The sequence below is a fragment of the Lissotriton helveticus genome, chromosome 10, assembly GCF_964261635.1.
Source record: "Lissotriton helveticus chromosome 10, aLisHel1.1, whole genome shotgun sequence".
In the NCBI taxonomy this organism is placed as follows: domain Eukaryota; kingdom Metazoa; phylum Chordata; class Amphibia; order Caudata; family Salamandridae; genus Lissotriton; species Lissotriton helveticus.
Genome location: NC_136071.1, coordinates 186,542,360 through 186,567,135, shown reverse-complemented (window position 1 = coordinate 186,567,135; position 24,776 = coordinate 186,542,360). Strand labels below are relative to the sequence as shown.

Genomic DNA, 24,776 nt, shown 5'->3' with positions numbered 1-24,776 from the left:
TTTGGGGTCCACTTCAGACCTACATATTGCAAAGGGAGGAAGAGGATGTTGAAGTAGAGGGACAACTGGACACTGAGGCTTTGGATGGGCAGGGGGGAGAAGACGCAGTCTGAAAGTTTTTGACTAGGGATTGGAGTGTTGCGTGCGGACTTCTGGATGCTAAGACCTATTCTAGTACAACTGTGCTAGACCTTGTTTCCTCTGAGTATACATAATGCCTTATTTAATGACGTTGCTTGGCTATAACTGTTGTCGCTGGCTGCCACACTAGTAAAATGTCGCCTTCCCGCGTGTTGTAACCTGCATGATGTAAACCTGCCATCGCTATTGGAATGTATGATTTGCCCAAATGTACACTATGGACTTGTAATGCTTTCTTGATTGCCCACTATTTTCTGTGTATGAAAAAATATATATACATTTTTCAAAAAAAAAAGTCTCTGGGTACGCTTCCGTACCGCAAAGCTCCTTTTAGGGGTTCCAAGGGCAAGAGCACTTCCTACAGAGGCTCTTATCAACAGCAGAGGTACTCATCATATGGCTCAGGTTCACAGCAGTACCGTCAACCGTACCAGCAAAGGCAAGGTCAGTCTTCGAATTACTCAAGGCCTAACAGAGGGAAGCAGGCTCGCCAAGGGCGTGATGCGTCCAAAAGACAATAGCGGCCTCCTGGCTCTTCCTACTGTACCCACCTCTGCAAAATCATCAGTAGGAGGCAGGGTTTCACAATACCTTCGAAATTGGTCCAAGATAACATCAGAGCAATGGGTGCTCAGTATCATTCGAAAGGGCCATGCTCTGGAATTCATGCAAATCCCACCATCCAAGCCCCCTGCTGCCATTCCATCAAAACATCTGCGTCTTCTGCGGCTCGAGGTTCATCAGATGCTCCTGAAAGGAGCGATAGAGCCGGTTCCCTCCGCCCAAAGAGGAGAAGGATTCTATTCCAGGTTCTTCCTGGTAAGGAAGACGCTAGGGAAATGGCACCCAATTTTAGATCTTGGGGAGCTCAATACCTATCTCATCTCCCTATCCTTCCAGATGGTCTCTCTTCAAGACATTCTACGTCTTGTAAATCCAGGGGATTTCATGGCCACGTTCAATCTCGAAGATGCGTACTTTCACGTACCAATTCACCCGGCACACAGAAGGTTTCTACGATTCACAGGAGCCAAGAGCCACTTTCAATTCAGGGTTTTACCCTTTGGACTTCGCTCAGCTCCGAGAATTTTCACGAAAGTGCTGGCACCAGTAGCTGCGTTTCTACGGAAGAATCATTTGCAGGTCTTACCTTACCTGGACGATTGGTTGCTGAAGGCTCCATCCAGGGAGGCTGCGAGGGAAGCGTTCAACGCGTGCACAAACCTAAGACTCGGGAAAATAAAATGGCGCGTGTTTAGGACGCGAGTCGCTGACTGTGCCTCTCCTGAGAGCGTACTCGCGGTTGCTATAGGTAAGCAGAGTAGCCCGGGACCTTGATATTTCAGAATAGAACTCTTATATCTATAATATGAACTTATACATACTTTGTTTTTTACTTTTGCGTGTCCTTAAAGGGAGGAATACTTGTCACGTACTCGTGTACTAAAACGGATGAAAGTCGATACAAGGAACTTGTCAGCCCTAATACGGGTGAGTGTACAAGTCGTGAATGACAACTATTACTACTATGGCTTTCCTTTGTGGAAAATAATTTCAATATGTATTGATTGGGTCAATAATGTCTTTTGTAACAGATATTGGATATACAGTTTAAATGGTCAAGCTTGAGAAGAGATTGGGGATATAATTTTCGCGATCATTTTGAATGTCAACTTAGGAAACAACAGGAACTGGATTTTAAGGTGAGCTATTTTGATTAAGCCAAGACGTAGCGTCTGCTTACCTGTAGTTGAAGTGGAATGATTTTGAATATATAGGGTGACCCTATCAGGTTATGAGGAACAGTTTGGAATTTATAGGGTCATACTACTGGGTGCTTTGGATATGTAGTATTAAATTGCTTGCTTTTGATATTATGGTTTAGCAATATATATTTTAGTAAGAATGAGGAGTGTCTTCTCTTGTTCTAGGATTTGATTTGTGGTTACACCTCGAGAGCCAAGAACACAGGAAGGATAATAATTTTCCTTTTGGTAATACCTTTATACTTTACATTTCTTCTATCATTTCTTGGGACTTATGGGCCTTTCTAGTGCATCGTTGCACAAACCAGGGCAGCACGTTTAATTTTAGGTGACTTTTCTATGATAAAATTCACTTAAAGTACTTCAGGGTGACCCTACACAAGAATAAAACCCTGCTAGTATTGCCATAACATAACGAGACATAACGTTGTAACTAAAATATATTTAGAATTATTATCTTCTTGGCTTGCAGCCCTGAAGAAGTTGTATGGCATGATTGTAATGCCCAACGAAACACGTGTTGGCTGTGGCTTGATTTGAAGGAAACCGAAATACGAAAATAAACGACACTTCATTTTGGACAAAGTACCCTGGTGATGTTATTGTGAAGATAACTAAGCTCTGGATATTGAGCTGGAGTTACAGTAGTGGACACTTTTATTACTGCTGATATATTACGTCTGGAGAAAATATTGACTTTGTAAATTGATGGTATTATTTTTTGCTCAGCTGAACTATCCTCGCGTGCACAAACCTCTTCCAGAATTTGGGTCTCACTCTAAACCGGGAAAAATCATCTCTGGTTCCGTCAAGGACAGCACGCTTCCTGGGAGCCATCCTGGACTCAAATCTCATGAAGGCATTCCCAACCTTGGAAAGACAAGAAAAACTGCAAACCATGGCGCTAGACTTACGAAGAAGAAGGTGTCTTTCAGTACGCCGTTACAAATCCCTTCTGGGGGTAATCTCTTCATGCATTCCTCTGATTCCACACTGCAGATTGAGGATGCGTCCTCTTCAAGAGCAACTGGACATCCAGTGGAGACAGGTTCACGGGTCGTTCGACGACAAGGTGACCATCACCTCGGCAATGAAAAAGCTGCTGTGTGGTGGACACAGCAGGAGAACTTGTCCCAAGGTCTATCCTTCGTAAGCGATCCATCTCCTCTGGTTGTGACGACGGATGTGTCATTGGACGGTTGGGGAGCAGTACTGCAGGACATGCATGTCAGTGGGCATTGTTCTCCTCAGACTCGTCGGCTCCACATCAATCTCTTGGAGCTCAGGGCAATCAAACTGGCTCTTCAGGCTTTTCTCCCTCGTCTAAGAGGTTCATAAGTTCTCATCCGGACGGACAACACCACGGCCATGCATTACGTGAACAAAGAAGGGGAAACCACATCTCTTCCGTTGTCTCAGGAAGCTCAAGAAATCTGGGAATGGGCGATCCAACATGGGATTTCACTGCAGGCGGAGCACCTGCCAGGAGTTTTAAACGAAAATGCCGACAGACTAAGCAGGTCATCCTCAGTCAGTCAAGAGTGGGAACTGAACCAACAAGTTCTGGACGAGGTCGTCCGAGAGTGGGGCAAGCCTGCGATAGGTCTATTTGCCACACCGACCAACAAGAAATGCCGGTCTTATGCAAGCAGGCTTCACCACCGAGAGTCATTGGGGAATGCGCTTTCGATAGCCTGGTCAGGGACATTTTTCTACGCCTTTCCCCCATTCCACTGATCCAAAGGCTTATCAGGAAGATCAAAGTGGAACCATGCAGGATGATCTTGATAGCCCCTGCTTGGGCGAGACCGTTCTGGTTCACGGAACTCCATCTGTTGTCGCTAGTTCCTCCACTTCCCTTGCGGACGATTCCAGATCTCCTCACAATGTCCGAAGAGCAAGTTTGGCATCCGGATCCAGCGTTGTTGCACCCGACAGCATGGCTCCTGAGCAGCGAGAGTTTATGAACCTTCCCATCTCAAATGAAATAAAGGAAGTTCTCTCCCAGGTTAGAGCCCCTTCCTCTAACAAGACTTACCGTCTCAAATGGAAAAGATTTTGCATTTGGTGCAAGACAGAGGATGTTGACCCCTTCTTTTCACAACCTCATCAAGTTCTGCCTTATCTTTTGTCCCTGGCTAAGTCTGGGCTGGCCCATTCATCCATAAAAGTTCATTTGGCAGCGATTTCCAGATACAGACGTTCAGCGTCTGTACCTTCTCTTTGGTCTTCCAGGATAATAAAACGGTTTCTTAAAGGTTTATTTCGAGTCTATCCCCCGGTGAGGCCTCCACCTCCAACGTGGCAATTGAATTTGGTCCTTACACAGCTCATGAAGGGACCCTTTAATCCAATACATCGATCAGATATGAAATTCCTTTCTTGGAAGTTTACTCTCCTTCTTGCCCTCACATCAGTAAGACGAGTTGGGGAATTGCAGGCGTTCACGATCCTAGAGCCTTTTCTCCAATTCAAAAGAAACACTATGATTTTAAGGACTAATCCAAAATTCATACCCAAGGTGCCCTCGGGCTTCCACTTGAATGAACCTGTTATTCTTAAAGCTTTCTTTCCGCACCCCACTTCACCAGCGGAGAGGTCGCTACATTCTCTGGATGTACAAAGGTGCTTAAAATTTTACTTGGATCGCACCAAAATCCTCCCAATTATTTATTGCTTTTGGTGGTCCTCAGAAGGGCCTCCCTCTTTCCAAACACGGGATTGCAAGGTGGATTAAGAGTGCCATTCTACATTGCCATAATTCAGCTGGAAAGCCGCTGACCAGAAGGGTTAGAGCACATTCCACAAGATCGGTGGATTCTTCAACGCGGGAGTGCACATCAAGGACATTTGCAGAGCTGCGACTTGGAGCAGCGTGCACACCTTTACAAAGCATTACTGCTTGGATTCCTTGCAACAGGAAGATACGGCTGTAGGCCAAGCGGTCCTGAGGAACCTCTTCCACTTATTGGTGAGCTTTCCTTTCTATCCCACCTTCCTTTTATTCTGCACATTTTGGTTTTCATGTGATGGCTATTGCAATGTTTATTTATGCCACAAAATGTGCTTATGGCTGACTGCTTGCTTGCTACTCTGATACAAAAGCATGGGGATCTATGAAAGTTCCAATACTGGGGCAAGAAAACAAGTTACTTACCTGTAACTGTGGTTCCCCATTATTGGTAACTTAGATTCCCATGCGCCCACCCACCTCCCCGAGGAAAGCTCAGTCTTCAGCAGATATGGTGACTGTTACACAACGGCTATGAAAATCTGAGGCTCTGAGGTTCCTTCAGGAGGGTTCTATGGGGTGAGGCTCTTTTGATTGGCTGATGCCTAAGTTTGGTCTCTTTTACAAAAAGAGGCACATATGCTACAAAAGGGAATGAGGCCTAGGCCTTTTTCTTTCTCTTTTGTACCTACTGCGATGTTATTTTGTTACCGAGACTCCCATTCCGACGACGGTGAATGATACAAAAGCATGGGAATCTATGAAAGTTACCAATACTGGGGAGCCACAGTTACAGGTAAGTAACTTGTTTTCGTCTTGCTCCATTACTGTTAACTAATCTAGTTTTTTTAATCCAATGGGGGTGCTCAGCTCATGAAGTTAAATAGACTGATATTGATGTAAAAAGATCTTCTTTATTCCAAATTTGTAAAAGTCATCAAACATAGACACTCCAGCCAATGTGTTTCATTCCCATGCTGGGAACTTCATCAGGGCTGAAAAGAGTGACAAACACAAATATTACATTGAAATAATGTGATACAGGACTTGAACTAAAACACATATCAATAAAGTGCAAAAGGAAAACACATATATACACATAAATAAACATAACAAACATATGTACATTCCTTTTTAGGACAAATCAAGATTCAGACAGTCACAAAAGACTTAACACAAAGAATGTATCTAAAATACACATGTATATGACATTGGAAACATCCCAGTAATCGGATTTGACATTGTCCCTGGTGCAAGCTGCTTAAACTCCAATTATTTATCACAAATGTCACAACCAACCCCATCGTTTCAACACTTCTAAATGTAGTGGATTTATTTATACGCTGTGCACTGATGGAAGGACTGTCCTATGTGAAGTATTATTACATTTAGTATGATCCATTTTAATAACATTCTGCTACATTAGATGAGATACATGATCAGTATTTAAGTTGACAGTTCTCCGCCTTAACAGAATTATTTGATACTCCCCTGAGTAGTATTTGGTAGCCAGCCAACTTGATCTCCCTTTGAACATGGTCTGCCAATGGTGAAAAACGGACCCACTTTGTTAATTATCATGTACACGTTTATAGTCTGCCACTGCTGTCCCCATGTAATGTTTCTAAAACCTATGTTTCAAACTATTTTAGGTAATCCAGGCTGCACTGAGCCAAGTGGAGTCAGTTGCCCAGGGTAAACTCACTGAAGCTGAAGTTACAAGAGCAAAGTAAGTTGAGTATATGGTTACAAATGTAATTGGTCAACAAGTAATTTAAATATGGTCTTTTTGGCTCGTGTTGAATGCTACGTTTTTATTTTGAACTATATTAAATTACTTTAACTTAAAATAATTGAACAATTCCATATAAGAAATGTATGTATGCATGCGTTTTATATTGCTTTGAAATGTAAAATACAATTTCTAATTTAGCAGAAGCTTGAAAAATATTGGGATGGGTAACTTGTGGGAAATTAGTTTTCCTTTTATTTGGCTAGAATGGGAGAAGAATGAGAACAAAAAGGAGTTATTCATTACTTTTCACTGGTAGCACAGGTTGAAATTTTACAGTAATTGAAACGTTTGGTATTTAATACCCACCATTCATTTAAGTGTGACAGTCTTTGAACCTAACCTTGCAAAATATGCACCAAATGATGGGAAATGGGGTAGGCAGCACCGGATAGGGGGGGAGCCTGGTGACTCCTGCAATTTCAGCGAATTTGCATATGTATTTACTACTTTTTCGTTAATGTTACTTTTAAAATGTCTGCATGACTTAATTCTAAAAAAAGACACTAATTCTATTTATAATATTTGGCTTTTTAAAAAAAAAAATTATTGGCATTTTTTAAAATGAATCTTAACAAACCGCGCCATATCTGAGTGGCGTAACACCTTATAGTATCACTGCATTACAACACTCCTAGTCCAACAATTCATATACATGTGTAAATCAATAATACATGCATCACTACAGTCAGGGCACATTACAGCTGTACATTAGGGTCATTGATGTATTCAACTAAAAAGTTCCAATAGTTCCCGGGGCGCGATCGTATAGGCAGTTCATCTTCATATGTCAGCAAAGTGTCTTTGCAATAGATCATGTCTTGGATCCATAATTTCACCTTAGGACTCTGTTAACTCCCCCATCCAATCGAGACCCTGCGCTTTGCCATAAGCAATGCTATGACACAAAATGTACGCTTCAAGGCACGAAATCCTGGCAATAATCCCAATAAACATGTCTGCATAGTGCAATCTATGTGGGAACCCACCATGTCCCCCCAACATGCGCACCACCTTCACCCAAAATTCAGCTACCCCTGTACAATACCAAGCAAGATAGATAAAATCTGCCCCCTCAGTCCCACATCGTTGGCACTAGGAATCCGGACGAATCCCAAATCTGTGTAATCTAGCTGGAGTGTGATAGGTTTGATGCAAATATTTGGCGTGAATCAGTCGCAGATTACCATTTGGCGTCAGTAATCCCGTTATGGTACCAGCTGTAGACCATTCGTTCTCTGTTAGTGGGGCAGTTAAACACTTGTTACATTTCTGCAATGCCTTATCCGTCGTTCCCCTATCTCGGCTTGCAGTGTTTTATATAATCTGGAGACTAAGTGCTTCGGTGCAGGCTATGTAAGGAGTAGCTGCAATGTCAGTAGTACTGGTGGTTCAGCAGGGTATGTCGGGAATAGTGCCTTAATCGCCCTCTGCAACCTAAGATATGTAAATGTAAAAAGCGGTGTAAGATTTTGAACATAATCGAAATCCTCTAGTGTCTTAAACACCCCTTCTTGATATAGATCACCCATTGTGGCTACACCCACCCGTTGAAGTAACTCCATCCCCACCTTTTCTTGTGTGACTGAGATATCTGGATGGAAGTGAAGTGGCAGCTCCGGGGAATAGAGTGGTAATTTATTAGCCTTTTGACCTATCCGTCTCCATGCTGCATTCGTTGTATCAACCGTGTTTATATCTTGTTTATGCAAAGGAGCCCTTTTGTGAGTTATAATTGCATCCAGTGGAACTGGCAATGCATCTCCCTCTTCTATTGCCACATGTGTAAGATACGGGATTTTATGGTACCAATAGTGCGCATACTGGGCTTGAGCACACAAATAATACAGGAAAAGATCAGGAACCTTGAACCCACCCCGGGAGTACGGCAGGGTCAGTGATTGCAGGTCAATCCGAGCCCATTTACCTGCCCAAATCAACTTTAATGTCATAGTATTTAGTCTGCGAAACACCACTGCCGGTGGTTTAATGGGGATGTTGTTGAATAGATATAGCAGTTTGGGCAGGACTACCATTTTAACAATAGCAAGCCTATCGGCGAGTGATAAGGGAAGCTGGATCCACCGTTCTATCTTGTCCTCCAGCGCCGAGACCACTCTGCCGTAGTTGGTGCGAATGACCACTTCAGGGTCTCTATGAAACCAGACTCCTAAGTAGCGTTCGGGGTCCGTCTGCCAGGCTAGAGGGAAGTCAGTGGGAAAGCTATGCGTACTGTCCGTTAAAGGTAGTATTACTGATTTAGCCCAATTAATCCTGAGCCCTGATTGCCTTCCAAATTTAACATATTCCCTAAGTAGAGGATTTAAATTTACTTCTGGGTCTCGAACATATAACATATCATCAGCATATAATGATATATGAAGGGGACGTTGCGGGAATTGCATCGCCGAATAGTGATGTCCCTGCCGCAGTTTACATGCCAGTGGCTCCAGAGCTAGGGCAAAGAGCAAAGGGGATAATGGGCACCCCTGCCGTGTGCCACGAGCGATGGGTATTATCTCTGAGATGTAATTATTAACCCGTATACGGGCAGTGGGGGCCGTGTATAGTAGCTTGATCCAGTGCAGGAACATCATCAGGAACCCCATTCTGCGCAGTATTGTGTGCAGAGAGGTCCAAGCTACGGTGTCAAAAGCTTTAGCAGCATCTAACACTATTGCAGCCGCTTTGGTCTGGGGTGTCAGGTAATGCGCTAATGCAAACAGGGATCTGGTGTTATGGGATTTAGAGCGTGTGGGTATGAAACCAGATTGGTCAGGGAGGACCAACTTAGTCATCAGATGTTTGAGCCTGTTAGCCAATAGTGAAGATAGAATTTTGGTATCCACATCCATCAATGACCATGGCCTATACGATTCACAGCTTTCCGGATCTTTATCCGGTTTCAGGAGGGCCAGAATCATCGCTTCACGCAATGTTTGTGGTAACAGCATTTTCTCATGTGCATCTCCAAGCATAGCTACTATGTGAGGGGCTAGCAGATCCGCATAAGCTTAATAGAACTCCCCAGTGAATCCGTCAGGCCCGGGAGCCTTACCGTTAGGGAGCGCTTTCATAACCTCAGTTACCTCCTCAATCGTAACAGGTAAGGAGAGATAGGCTCTCTGCGCGTCGGAGAGCCAGGCGAGAGCAATATCGTCACACTATTGATCTATCTCGGCAGCCGTAGCTGTGGCCTCTTCTGCGTATAGAGCCCCATAAGTGCGCATAAATTCCTTTAAGATACCCTGCGGATTACGTTGCGGGGTACCCACCGCATCACAAACCGCTTGTACTACCGGTGGCGGTCTCTTGGAACAGATTTTGGCCGCCAACATTGCACCCGGTCGACCCACCCTCTCCATAGCTCCTCGCTATATGACGCTTGGAGACATATTTCAGCTCGTCCTCCGCACTTTTTTGATATTCCGGTACTAATATGTCCTAAAAGGGTTGGGTTTTGTGTTTGGGCATATTCTTTTTCAAGCTCGCGTATCTTACCCTCACGTCGCTCTAGTTGCTGGCGCAAGTCTCGTAGAATACCCACGAGTACTTATACAGACACCCCTGATGGTAGCTTTAAAAGCCTCCCATAGGAGCCCAGGATCGTCTGTGGTAGGAGCATTTATTTCAAAGAATTCTATTATGGCTTTCCTTAGAGCGTCCAAGTACAACGGATCCAGTAAAGCTTTTCCGTTGAATCTCCAACTAAATGGGGGGGGGGGGTACATAATGTGGGAGCCTGAGCTTAAGCAGCACCAGGTTATGATCAGAGAGGGTACGGGGTTGATGGGATACTTCTTCCACCCATAAGGACACTTAGGCAGAGCCCGACCAATAATCTATTCTAGACCAACTACCATGTGCTGCGGTGGTATGCGTGGCTTCTAATTGTGTGGGATGCCTCAGTCTCCAGAGATCATGGAGGCAGTTTTCTCGCATAATGTTGTGTAGTTGCACCAATGCGCGTCTGTGCGGTTCTGTTGATGATGTGGATCTATCAACCTCTTCATTAAGCGCAACATTAAAATCTCCTCCCCCATATCAGCGGAACATCAGGTAATGTAGCTATAGTTTGCCAGAGGGTATGAAAGAAATCAGGGTCATCCGTGTTTGGTGCATAAATGTTAAGGAGGTTGTCTCTGCCCCCTCAATGAACCCGCAATTGCCACAAAGCGCCCTGCCTTATCTGCCTGCACCTGATCCACTTTAAATTGCAGCCCTCTTCGAATCCGTATGATTACCCCACGTGAATATGATGAGTAAGCAGCTCCATGGACCGATGATTCCGCCCATCGTTGGCCTATCTGGTTCGGTGTGTGATGATCTGTATGCGTCTCCTGTATAAATGCAATGTCGACATGGAGTCTATTGAAATAGGCTAATACTTGCCGTATTTTCTTTGGTTTTTAAGACCCCGCACATTCCATGTCATAAGTGTTAGTTTATCTGACAGTTTCCTGTCAGTCACGTCTTACGTACCATTGTATTTCCGTGCCCCATAGTGTACCCTGTGGAACCCCTGGTTCTCTCATAAAGTGACAACATTGCAGCAATTTCGTGAGAGCACCTATGTTGGAGTGCGGCAGTGTTTCTTAAATACAGTGAATTAATACTAACTCCCTCAGAACTTCCCATCCACCCCTCTTCCACTTTGGCAACCCAATCATGCCAAAGACATACCCCGAGAAAAACAGGTAACAGTTCGTAAATTTGGTAGGGGAACACCCTGTTGGGGGGGTCTATCTAGGTCACACATCAGCATCCAACATGAGTGGATGTGGCCAGGTTATCAATTACATCATAAAGTACCTGCACCTTGGCTAATATCATCCCTAAGCAGGACTATTACAGAATTGTTTTCACAATTTGCATAGAGTTCATGTTCCTAAATTACCATATTCCCTCCTCGCTACCAATCTATAGTAAAGTGTCAAATTTCTGGTGCTTCCCAACATAGTTCCATATCAACAGTGAGCATATTATAGACTAAATCTTCTGTCGACTATACAACTGCTCATCATGCCGCTGAGAACCCCATACCTACTGTGAAAGTTCATGGATGCCAGTCCACATGGCGCGTTAAACTTCACAAAGCCCCTCTATACTCACGACTTGCAGAAGTGTCTGATGAAGCACCGCCGTTCATACAGTTCATCCCAATTACCTTGTCATCAGGCCAATTGCACAACCCAGCATCTCTGATAGCCGCCAGGCAACACAGTTCAGTGCAGTGTCTCTAACTGCCCAGGTCGGGGTCTTACCGTCACCTCTCAAGCTCGCCGCTGTCTCTGGAATCCAGTCTGAAGCATTTCAGTCAGTCTTGGTTCTGCTCGGCGCGTCTCTGTTCCCGTCGTCGCTGGCTAATACGTTAAATGAACTCCTGCGCCTCCTTTGGTGTCTGGCAGATGGTGGTCTTGCCGTCCTTCGTGATCTTCAATCGAGCAGGGTACAACATTGCATATTCTAGCCCCATCTCGCGCAATTTGTTTCATGGGCGCAAATTCTCTACGGGCCAGTTGGACGTTCATTGTGATATCCGGGTAGAACTCTAATTTGATACCTTGGCATTCAATATTTTTCTTTTCTCTCGCCATCTTCAATATTTTTCTTTTCTCTCGCCATCTTCAGGATAAGATATCTATCCCGGTAATTTAATAGTCGGGCGACTATGGGACGCGGTGGTGCCCCTGGCTTTGGTCTGGGAGCGAGAGAGCGGTGTGCTCGCTCGACGATAAATACCGCAGATAAGTGCTCCGCCCCGAATATGTTTCTGAGCAGGTCTTCTATGTAGGTCTCCATCTTACCAGTGTTGGTGATCTCTGCCAGTCCCGCTATTCGAACGTTATTTCTTCGGGACCTTGCTTCCATATCCTCTGATTTAGATTTAATGACCTCAAGTAGTTTCTCCATGTCAGAGCATCTCTGAGTGGTGGTATGAGTTTCATCTTTCACCGATGACAAGCGTGCTTCTGCCTCCACAAGGCGTTCGCCATGCTTATCTAGCTTTGCTACCATGTTATCCACCCTCAGTGTGATAGTGTCCAATTTGCCATGCACATCCAGCAGACTTTTTTGTATATCCTTAAGAACTTGCTCCAGACCAGTGGTTGGTATTGTGTTGTCACCCATGTCTGCATCCGATTGAGCTGTGGCGCCTTTCGCAGGTTTTTTTGGGCCCTCAAAAGTGATCTTGGTCTGTACTTTGTCTGGTTTGCCCATTGCTGTTGCAGGGTCAAGAGCTCATGAGCGGGCGTTAGTAGTCTGCGCCACTCTCTGCGTGCAGGTGGGGTAACCCCTCGTGAGTCGTGATGGGTGAGTAGATCCCGCATTCACACCTCCCAGCCTCTAAGAGCAAGGTCCCGCGCTCCGTTCAAAGTATTGCCCTGGGAAGCCTTCTCTCCATTAGTATCTCTCCCTGTGACGAGCACTGACCATCGTTATCCGCAGCATCATTCGCTGTTGCAGCCTAGCAGCACACCCGTGCTGATTCCGGCTGCACGTGTGATCGTATGCCGTATTGATGTGGTCCTCTTTGATCCCTGCTGCAGATAGTGATCAGCGCTACACGGTGTTCCCCGCGCATGAAGGGAACCCTGCCGCACACCTTAAAGGGGTCTCAGACTGCATCTGACGGCTCGCTGTGCTACAATGAATGTTTCTTCCTACTACCACCAGCGCTCAGCGTTTCCTATTGTAGCAGCAGTCAGTTTCAAGCACACCCTCCTCCAGGCATTCTGCACATTTTTAAACAGCCCTGGGCGCCGCCATCTTAGTTCTCCGGTTGGCGCCACTTTAGTGCTAGTGCCTATTGCATAGCAGGAGATATGGGCAGTCGGTATTTGTTCGTTCTGCCGAAGGTGATTAGTCCAATCTTAGTCCCTGGCGGCGGGCTTTATAGGGTTAGGGCATGTGTTCAGTCATATACAGTCTCGGTTGTCCAGGCAGGTTACCCTCGGGGTGCCACCATCTTAAGTCATTCACAGTCACAGCCCCAGTTCGCCTCTAACCCAAGCAGTACTAGCATACGATCTTTACTTAGCCCTGAATTACAGTTCATGCAATCTCACCGAACTTCGATTTCCGCCACAACTTCCTCTGGCGCTTAACGCTGCATATTCGTAGAGTGCAGGCAGACGAGAAGGGTCTCAGGTGTCCGATAGTATTAGTCGCAGGGCGCCGCCATCTTAGGTCGCCTGGTGTTTTCTCAGCAGCGCTCCTTAAAACCAAATTATTTCCTGCAAAAGGGCATGATCGAGTCCGCAACCAGGCTCACAATAAGCGCGCCGATTTCCGATAACAGTTCATGTCATCCGTGATCTCGCAAGCACTTAGTATCCGCTGGATCTCCCCGAGCATAGAACCTGGCCGGCGGAGCTACCTTAAGAAGCAGCCATTCCGCTGTGCGCCCTCTAGCGCCCCCCGGCTTTTTAAAAAAATATTTCTAATTAATATAGTACCCTTTAACATTGTAAAGTAAAACAACTAATATCACTATAAAAGTAACACCCTGGGAATGAGTGTTGAATGTTATTTATGTTTCTATTCATTGAAAATTGCACGGTCTGCAAATGGGATCTATTTAGGACAGTTGGTGGCCTCAATTGAAGCACTGGTGCAGACCAAGAGTGCTGCGGAAACAAATGCTAGACGGAATGCTAAATTATCAAACCTTCACTCCCCAGTCGAGATCTGGGTTAAATCCATTGTTCTTTTGCTCACAACGCCACCCCAGTTTTGACAAAACCATATGCAAGTTAGTCTTGACCCTGCTCCTCATGGGAACAGTCCCGCCCCAACTGCCAGGCCAGGCCCTTCCTGGACCAGAAACCAGCATCCCAGGACTGGTTTGGGGGGGGGGAGGGGGTGTAACACCCCTCATCAGTCAGGCTAGCTGGAGTCCAGTGGCACAGTGAGCAAGGGACCCACGTCTGGTAATGCCGATCCCACTTAGGGCAAAAAGTGCTGCAGCAACAAATGATGGAAGGAAGGATGCAATAAAAAACTTTCTATTGTATTGCGTTTCTGAAGTCTTTTCTTAACGCTTGTTGAGATCCCAAAGCCATTTGCAAGCAAAGTATAAATGGTTAATCCTTCATGAGTTTCGTGAGAGGCTGGTAATTCGACTGATGTCTGCCTTCTCATTGACTCTCACCAAGTCGAATTAGTTTGGAAATTAATCTGAAATAATACAAATGGAGGCACTTTTTTTGTTTTTTGTGTGGTTTTTTTTTGATTTTTTTTTTTTAGTGGTCTTACAGTAAATTAAAATTAGCTTAACTGTTTAGGGCTTACTACAGTTTAACAAAGATGATATATCATGCTGAAAAGTATTTGTACTCCCTTATGTATTCTACAGCATTTGTATGGATACTCACTCTTTGGGGTTTTTTTTCCTTGGAGTTTGTTATAGCGCGAAATTGACCCGAAGGTATCGGAGCGCTTTACATGAGCATCAGTTGTTACACAAGGACACATTAACTCTTGTTAGTACGGGGAGATTAAATGATTTGTCCAGAATCACAGGATGTTGAGCTTCATTGCCGAGACTCGAACCCGGTTCCCTAGTGTCTAGGTAGACTGCTCTAGCCGTAAGGCCACATCCCTCCCCATGTTACATATAAAAGTGGAGTGACTGCATAGTTAGGCCACATCCTCTCACCAACACTATCTGAGCAGGTTGTGCCTCATTGTGGGCAGTGCCAGAGAGTACCCTTCCATTAGGTTGATCAATGGCTGACTGAGAGAGGTTGCTCTTCCACATGGGTGTGTGCATGTATCCACTTTGGCTGCCAAGGATAGACTGGCATATGCTCTAAAACCGATTGTTGTGCATTACTAAAGGCATCTTGTGCCTTCCTAAGCAAGAAAATTGCAATAGACCAAGGATCAATATAGGTGTTAGAGGTTGAAGTGTATTCCCTCCCCAATACTGGATTTACGTATTAGGACATATTTCCGAACTTAAAAGGATTCACCCTTTACCTTGCATGCTAATTTTCTTTTCTTCAACATAGGATCTTTCATAGATTTAAGGGCTTGCATCCTTCGTCATTAGGCTGGGAGTCCTGGCAATTTTTAATATGACGTTTAAAATCTTTATTAACATGCCCATAGGGAAACATGAACATTTATTTTACGATACACCTACTGAATTGAAAATAGACCAAATATAATCTAATGAGGTTAAATTGGCGAGCACTCCCCCTGCTGGCAACCATAGCCTAATTCTCCCCCCATCGAGCTGTCGCTCACCATTTTTACTTTCTCTGCCCTTATTGCCCCCTTTTCTGTAAATGCTTCCTTCTTTCCTCCTTTCAGTTAGTGTCCCTCAGCTTTTTTGGCTGTTTTAGCTTTTCCCACTCACAACTCCTACCCACTCCACTTTCACAGTCTGGAGTTCTGAATGCTGTGTAGTTTTCTTATAAGGTGGGTTGATATTAACATTTTAATGTTTTTCTGAACTGCGCAAGATATTAAATATTTGTTGATTACCCTCATCTTCATTTCTCTATAGAAACCAGCTGAAAGCTCGATACCTGATGTTAGCCGAGTCGTCAGACGGACTTCTTGACGAAATTGGCTCACAGGCATTGGCATCTGGTACTTATGTGCCCCCAACTGAAGGAGTTCAAAGTATAGACTCTGTATCTACGGCGGACATTGTAAATGTGAGTAATACATTTAATCCAAAGGTATTGCTACTGTTATTTCATAAGTTTCATATCTAATCAGAATACTTTGATTAAAAAATAATAGTATGTATATGTATGCATGTGTATGCATATGTATGCATATGTATGTATGTGTGTGTGTGTGTGTATATATATATATATATATATATTCACTGAAAAAACCATAGGTTTCAGGCCTTATATAGTTAGGAATTAGCATTTAAAAAACCTTTAAAATTCACTCAAAAAACTATAAGTTTTAGGGGTGTTATAGTTAGCTGGACATTTCACTCATACAAAACCATTGAAATTGCTCCTATATAGTTAGTTGTACTAACTATATTTCGCGCACCCGCAATCCACTGCTGATGTCACATATTACATCATTCATGACATGGTCAGTGACATCACTGATGACATCTCAAATGACATCACTGATGACATCATCCAGTGAATGTGGTTTGCTTCGTTATTTAAATATGCATTATATATATAGCAATTTGCATTGAAGAATGAGTGGATATATAAAAATAAATATTTGGATGGAGGATTTAGTAGCAGTGTAATTGACTGTTTACTTTGACCAATTTATAGTGTCTCACTAAATATAGTGGATAGTGACTAAACTGTTTGAATATCTGTATCACTTTGTCAGTTGTTGTGTAAACTGGTTCTCCCGTTGGTTACTAGCTATGTGAAAGTCTGTATTAGTTAACTGAGTATTTGTATGGGAGAGTGAATGTGTGTGTGGTTCGGTGGGGGGTGTGTGACTGCCCAAAGATGTGTGAATAGTTGATTCACTAGATATATGAAGTTAAAACTACAGTTGTTTGGGTGAGTGAATATCTTTATGGGTGTGGTGATGAGCAAGTATATTTCTCAATGGTACATGTCCAACAAACTAGGAAAATAAAAGGCAGTGTATGTGTCAGTTGTATATTAATAAGTATACATAAGACTCAATGATTGTGTGAGTGACTGTATGGATAACTTTATACTTGTAATAATGATTTTATAATTCACCAAGTATGACTTACTATCTAAATGAATAGATGAAGTTGTGTTTGTATAAGTGTGTAGCTAAGTAAATATGTAAGTATGATCCATTGTTTGCATAAGTGAGTAGGATGACTTCATATGTGAATAGGATGTGTGCTGGTGTGTAATGTCGATTTAGGTGTATAAGTATTTTTGATAGTGTTCTATTCATTGACAGCATGTATGAGTGAATCTACAGGTAAGTGATTAGATGTGTGTATAAATCTAAAATCACTGAGTGGGTTTTTAGATACTTGTATTGCTGTAAAAATGGATTCAAATATGATAATCTTTATTTTACAAAGAGTGATGAAAGATTTTACTAGTGTATGAAAAGGTGTATGTGATTGTCACGTGGATGATGTCATCAGTGATGTCATTTGAGATGTCATCAGTGATGTCACTGACCATGTCATGAATGATGTAATATGTGACATCATCAGCAGTGGATTGCGGGTGCGCGAAATATAGTTAGTACAACTAACTATATAGGAGCAATTTCAATGGTTTTGTATGAGTGAAATGTCCAGCTAACCATAACACCCCTAACACTAATAGTTTTTTGAGTGAATTTTAAAGGTTTTTTAAATGCTAATTCCTAACTATATAAGGCCTGTAACCTATGGTTTTTTCAGTGAATTTCAAAGGTTTTTTAAATGCTAATTCCCAACTATATAAGGCCTGAAACCTATGGTTTTTTCAGTGAATTTGCAAGGTTTTTTAAATGCTAATTCCTAACTATATAAGGCCTGAAACCTATGTTTTTTTCAGTGAGTTTCATAGGCTTTTTTAATGCTAATTCCTAACTATATAAGGCCTGAAACCTATGGTTTTTTCAGTGAATTTGCAAGGTTTTTTTAAATGCTAATTCCTAACTATATAAGGCCTGAAACCTATGTTTTTTTCAGTGAGTTTCATAGGCTTTTTTAATGCTAATTCCTAACTATATAAGACCTGAAAGCCCACCAGGAATCTCCAGTATGCGCCAGGGGGCTGCATTGCAGAGAGGTGTAATGAAGCCACGCCCCTTTTTACACCTCTCTGCAACGCAGCCCCCGTGCATGTTTGTAGAGGGGGAACTAATTCCCCTTGCATACTGGGGGCTCCTGGGGGCCGACTAGCCCACCTTGAACCTCCAGTATGCGCCAGGGGGCTGCATTGCAGAGGTGTAATGAGGCTATGCCCCTTGTTACACCTCTCTGCAACGCAGTCCCCTGGCGCGTTTGCAGAGGGGGACTAATTCCCCTTGCATACTGGGGGTCCCTGGGGGCCAACTAGCCCACCAGGAGCCTCCAGTATGCGCCAGGGGACTGCATTGCAGAGAGGTGTAATGAGGCCACACCCTTTTTTACACCTCTTTGCAACGCAGCCCCCGTGCATGTTTGAAGAGGGGGAACTAATTCCCCTTGCAAACTGGGGGTCCCTGGGGGCCAACTAGCCCACCTGGAACCTCCAGTATGCGCCAGGGGGCTGCATTGCACAGAGTTGTAATGAGGCTATGCCTCTTTTTACACCTCTGCAACGCAGGCCACTGGCGCGTTTGCAGAGGGGGGACTAATTCCCCTTGCATACTGGGGGTCCCTGGGTCATATCTGCCCAAACGCCGCAATTCCGAACGATTGAAATGACTTTTCTTGAGAAACATTTGGATTTGGATTATCATGTCCTATACTTTGGAATTTTTGAAAGACTGACTTTGAGAATGCTATAAATTACTCAAGTCTGCCTGAATTGTGTGGGTAAAATTGATACCTAGTCACTTTGAATAAGAATGTACTTGCGTCTCGTCTAACCTTTGGAAGAAATATCTAGTTATATGACAACAGGATACCGACATAACTTGAAGGAAATAAGAACGCCCTGAAGAAGTTCTGTTGTACAGAACGAAACGCGTCAGCTGGCTGTGGTACATAAACTTAAGGAAAATAAAAGCATTTGAATATACACCAAGATTCAGCGCTTCAATAAGGACTCGAAGTGATATGATTTGATTGGACTTATTGTGCAAGTGGTGCTGTGGTAAACTTTGGAATATTCTCCACTACTCTCTACTACTTACTCTCTACTACTCTCTAATACTCACTCTCTACTACTCATTCTCTACTACTCTCTACTACTCTCTCTCTACTACTCACTCCCTACTACTCTCTACTACTCACTCTCTACTACTCTCTACTCTCTCTCTACTAATCTCTCTACTACTCACTCTTTACTACTCACTATCTACTACTCACTCTCTACTTCTCACTCTCTACTACTCACTCTCTACTACTCACTCTCTACTACTCACTCTCTACTACTCACTCTCTACTACTCACTCTCTACTACTCACTCTCTACTACTCACTCTACTACTCACTCTACTACTCACTCTACTACTCACTCTCTACTACTCACTCTCTACTACTCACTCTCTACTACTCACTCTTTACTACTCACTATCTACTACTCACTATCTACTACTCACTATCTACTACTCACTCTCTACTACTCACTCTCTACTACTCACTCTCTACTATTCACTCTCTACTACTCTCTACTACTCTCTCTACTACTCTCTACTCTCTCTCTACTAATCTCTCTACTACTCACTCTTTACTACTCACTATCTACTACTCACTCTCTACTTCTCACTCTACTACTCACTCTCTACTACTCACTCTCTACTACTCTCTCTACCACTCTCTACTACTCACTCTTTACTACTCACTATCTACTACTCACTCTCTACTTCTCACTCTCTACTACCCTCTACTACTCACTCTCTACTACTCACTCTCTACTACTCTCTACTACTCTCTCTACTACTCACTACTACTCACTCTCTACTACTCACTCTCTACTACTCTCTCTACCACTCTACTACTCACTCTCTACTACTCACTCTCTACTACTCACTCTCTACTACTCACTCTCTACTACTCTCTGCTACTCACTCTCTACTACTCATGTTCTCCTGCTCTCTACTACTTACTCTCTACTACTTACTCTCTACTACTTACTCTCTACTACTTACTCTCTACTACTCACTCTCTACTACTCACTCTCTACTACTCACTCTCTACTACTCACTCTCTACTACTCACTCTACTATTCACTCTACTACTCTCTACTACTCACTCTCTGCTACTCTCTCTACTGCTCTCTACTACTCACTCTCTTCTCTCTACTTCTCTCTCTACTAGTCTCTACCTCTACCTCTCTACCTCTACCTCTCTACCTCTACACCTCTCTACCTCTACACCTCTACCTCTCTCTACACGCACACATATACACATGTTCGAGGCATGTGGGCTGCTAAATTCATATCTTAGCATTAGATCGCCGCCTAGTGTTGGGCTCGGATGATTGCACATTGTTGTCCTGGAAGAGTCTTCGAAGTATCCTGAGATAGGTGGCTCCTCCCCTGGACTACAGTGCGCATGGGCATCGGCTCCATCCCCAGATTGTTTTTTTCCGCCATTGGGTTCGGATGTGGTCTCGACGTCTTACTGTCGGAACCAAGTAAAACTAACTTTTAGCGGCCAAAAGGCCTCGATTTTCTTGCGTCGGTATTGTCTGCGCACGGTCTCGAGTCTTCCGTCTCTTGGAGCCGGAATAAGCGGAGTTTTCTTCGCTCTCTAAACTTTGAGGCCTTCTCATCGCGACACGACTGCAAGCCTTTTCGGACATGGAGCGGAGCCCGTTTAAGTACTGCCCGCTCTGTGGGTCCAAGTACCCACACATTGATCTACACCCCGTCTGTAACAAGTGCCTTTCGCCTGACCACGACGACGGAAAGTGCAAGGCCTGTGCACAGTTCCGATCAAAGAAAACTCTCAAGCTTCGGCGCGCGGTGCGCTTGGAAGCTAGGCAAGCGGCCCCGGATCCGGAGAACATCTTCGGCGACCAGGACGAAGAGGTCCAGGGTCACCATCTACAAATCTCCCCACCGGAGACGGAGGTCGAAGCGGATCCGGGAGACGACGACGGAGTCGCGGGTCAAGACCTCGAATACGTCGAAGAGGTAGGAGACGACGATGAGATTTATGGGGCCGCGGCAGACAGCTCGGGGGACGAGCTCTGCCCCGAAGGTTACGAAGATACCGACCGGGACACGGGATCGCCTGTCGGCCTTACCCAGGACCCGTTGCCGCAAGCCACAGCCCCGCCTTCAGGCCCGGCTACGGACTCACTTGCTGGGCACACTGTTTCGAAACCGAAACTGAAACCGTCGGGATCGACGACACCTAAAATGGCCGACCCGAAAACGAAACTGAAACCTAAGGACTCGAGTGTCCCTAAGATGGCTGCCGTGCCGGTGAAGAAAACGGTGCCCGTCACCCCATCGGCTCCGTCGACCTCCGGTCCGCAGAAGCCGAAGAAGTCTGTCGATTCCGATGCTGCAAAATCGAAACCGACGCCCGAGGAGGGGTCCTCCAAGAAAGATGGTCGGCACGGATCAGCGGCTACGACGCCGTCCAAGCCCGCCAAGGTCGGCTCCAAAGAGGCTACGCACAAGAAGTCCGCGCCCCAGCCTCAAGAATCGGCGGTGCCGAAGACGGGTTCCGCGCCCAAAGCGCACAAGGCCCACAAAGACGTCGGATCCGAGGGACCGTTCAAAGCATCCTTGTCGGCGACGAAACCCACGGGGAGTGAACCGTCCCTCATTGCGGAGTCACTGCAGAGAATCAGGGAGAAAGCCTTTGCCCCATCGGCTCCGATACCATCGCCGCAGCCGCAAAAGGACACTCCGGCAAAGCCTTCTGGAAAACTCCTCTTTCTCTTGCCACCTAAGGAGGCGCCGAAAGCGTTTTCAACAAAATCGGCTCCGAAACAAGTTTCTTCGCCGGCTGACCCTCTTCCACGTCGGGTACTCGAATCGGAAGACGATTCAGAGCATTTCATCGACGCTGCAACAGGCAAGCTGACCCTCTATAAAAGGAAAATCACTTCGGAGCCAGTGGACTCCTACATCATCCCACTGAAGAAAAAGAGGGTGCCCCTTGACGCCTCAGGCCTCACGGAACCAATCCAGCCTCCTCCAAGACGGAGCCCTACTCCCTCCCCAGAGCACTCTGTGGGTGAGGGGTATGATGAGGATGAGCAGTACAATTTCCCTATCGATGAACCTGATGTACAACCGGATTCATACGATGACACTGGTGACCAGAACACCCAAGGTGTGGGCCAGGACCCGCAGCTCTTTAATGCACGTGCATCCCCGACTGAGGACTCAGCAGGCTTTCATGCACTACTTGAAAGGGCGGCAGCCAATCATGATGTGGACATGCATGCCGACCCGGTTGAGGAAGACTTCCTTTTCGACACCTTTGCCATCTCTGAAAGGACAGTAAAAACACTTCCTATGCTAAAAGGTGTCCTCAAACATGCTGGGGACATTTTTAAGGAGCCTACAAGAGCGAGAGTGGTCAACCCTCGCATTGAAAAGAAGTATAGGCCTGCACCTGCGGACCCCGCCTACATCCGGGGACAATTGCCACTGGACTCTCTTGTGGTTGCCAATGCCAGGAAACGTGCCAACTCCCAGACAACGGGTGAAGCTCCTCCCCCGGATAAAGAGTCCAAAGTGCTAGAGGCAGGGGGCAAAAGAGTAGCTGCACAGGCAGCAAACTTTTGGCGCATCGCCAATACACAAGCGCTCCTGGCGCGTTACGATAGGGCGCACTACGACACCCTAGAACAGGTTGTACAACACCTGCCTCCACAGTTCCAGGAAGCCACACAACTGCTCATTAACGAGGGGAAGCTCATCTCAAACGCAGCCATCAAGTGTGCGCTTGACGCTGCAGATACAGCTGCTAGGGCTGTCAACACTAGTGTTATGCTAAGACGACAGGCGTGGCTACGCATCTCAGGCTTTAAACCGGATATTCAGACAACAATTCTTAATCAGCCGGTCAATCCTGATAGTCTGTTTGGTCCAGATGTTGACACCACCCTAGAGAAAATAAAGAAGGACACGGAAACTGCTAAATCCATGGGGGCCCTGCAGTCACAACAGTTTCGTGGCAGCAATTTTCGTCGCTCAGGCGCACGTGGGGTCACCAGAGGACAAATGGGTCAACAATCCCAGTTCTCGAAAGGTGGGGCACAATCCTCTTTCACAAAACAGAACAAGGGAGGTTACAGGAATAACAGCAACAGAGGTCGCGGCAGAGGAAACAACAACCCCCGCTCCTCTACTCCAAGCAAACAGTGACTCTCTGTCACTGCCCCCCGACCACCTAACACCTGTCGGGGGGAGACTGCAGCAGTTCCTGCCCGTCTGGAAAAACATCACCACAGACAGGTGGGTGCGACAACTAGTCCAGTATGGTTATTGCCTAGAATTAAAGTCCACTCCACCCAACATCCCGCCAAGGCAAAGGCCTATGTCCGCAGAGCACTTGCTCTTATTGCAGCAGGAAGTAGTGGTGATGCTGCAAAAGGGAGCAATCGAGCAAGTGCCGGTGGGAGAGGAAGGAACAGGGGTATATTCCCTGTACTTCCTTATTCCAAAGAAGGACGGATCTCTCAGACCCATTCTAGATCTACGCCCCCTCAACCTGTACATACTATCAGAACATTTCCACATGCTTACGCTGCAACAGATTCTTCCCTTGCTAAACCAAGGGGACTTCTTAGCAACCTTGGATCTCAAGGATGCGTATTTCCATATTCCACTACACCCGTCACACAGAAAATACCTCAGGTTCACTATTCAAGGAAAACACTACCAGTTCAAGGTCCTACCCTTCGGAGTCACAACAGCCCCGAGGGTGTTCACCAAGTGTCTGGCGACAGTAGCGGCGCACCTCAGGAGGCAGAACATCCATGTCTACCCCTACCTAGACGACTGGCTCGTACAAGCCAAGTCAGAGCAGCAGTGCGCCGCGGACATGTCAACTACAATTCACCTTCTTCACGCTCTGGGTTTCTCCCTAAACTACCCAAAATCGCACCTTCAGCCGGCACATGTCCGGCAGTTCCTAGGTGCAACGATCAACACCCTGACGGCCATGGCTCAGCCAAACCAAGTCAGGATAGACAGCATGCAGGCCCTGATCCAAAGGTTCAGGCCACAACACTCGCTGCCAGCGAGAGTGTTCATGCAGTTGATAGGCATGATGGCCTCCTGCATCTTCATAGTCCCTCACGCACGGCTACACATGCGCCCGCTCCAGGAGTGCTTAGCGAATCAGTGGACACAGGCTCGTGGCCAATTGACAGACCTAGTGTTGGTTACCAGTCGGGCATACGACTCTCTGCATTGGTGGACTCCACACAACCTTTGCAAGGGCCGACTGTTCCAAGAGCCTGTGCCGCAGATTGTCCTGACAACGGACGCATCTCTCCAGGGATGGGGAGCTCATGTGCTCGACTTCACGGTGCAGGGACTATGGACAACGCAACAACAGAAGATGCACATCAACTATCTGGAACTGATGGCAATCTTCATGGCGCTCAAGTCCTTCATTGTACATCTGTGCAACAAGGTCGTGCTAGTCCGGACGGACAACATGACCGCGATGTACTACATCCAAAAGCAGGGAGGCACCCACTCGCCACAGCTGTCTCACCTGGCTCAGAGCATGTGGAAGTGGGCCATTCCGAGGAACATTTTCCTCATGGCAGAACACCTCCCAGGGAAGG

General features: G+C 45.5%; 1 protein-coding gene across 2 annotated transcripts in view; it reads left to right on the top strand.

Annotated features, from left to right (window-relative positions):
* Positions 1-24,776, top strand: part of UQCRC2 (ubiquinol-cytochrome c reductase core protein 2) — a 230,289-nt gene that overhangs the window by 179,072 nt on the left and 26,441 nt on the right. For both annotated transcript variants that reach the window (XM_078665064.1, XM_078665065.1), the window contains exons 12-13: positions 6,291-6,367; positions 15,948-16,101. In XM_078665064.1, coding sequence (XP_078521190.1) covers positions 6,291-6,367; positions 15,948-16,101 — 231 coding nt within the window. The remainder of the gene's footprint in view (positions 1-6,290; positions 6,368-15,947; positions 16,102-24,776) is intronic.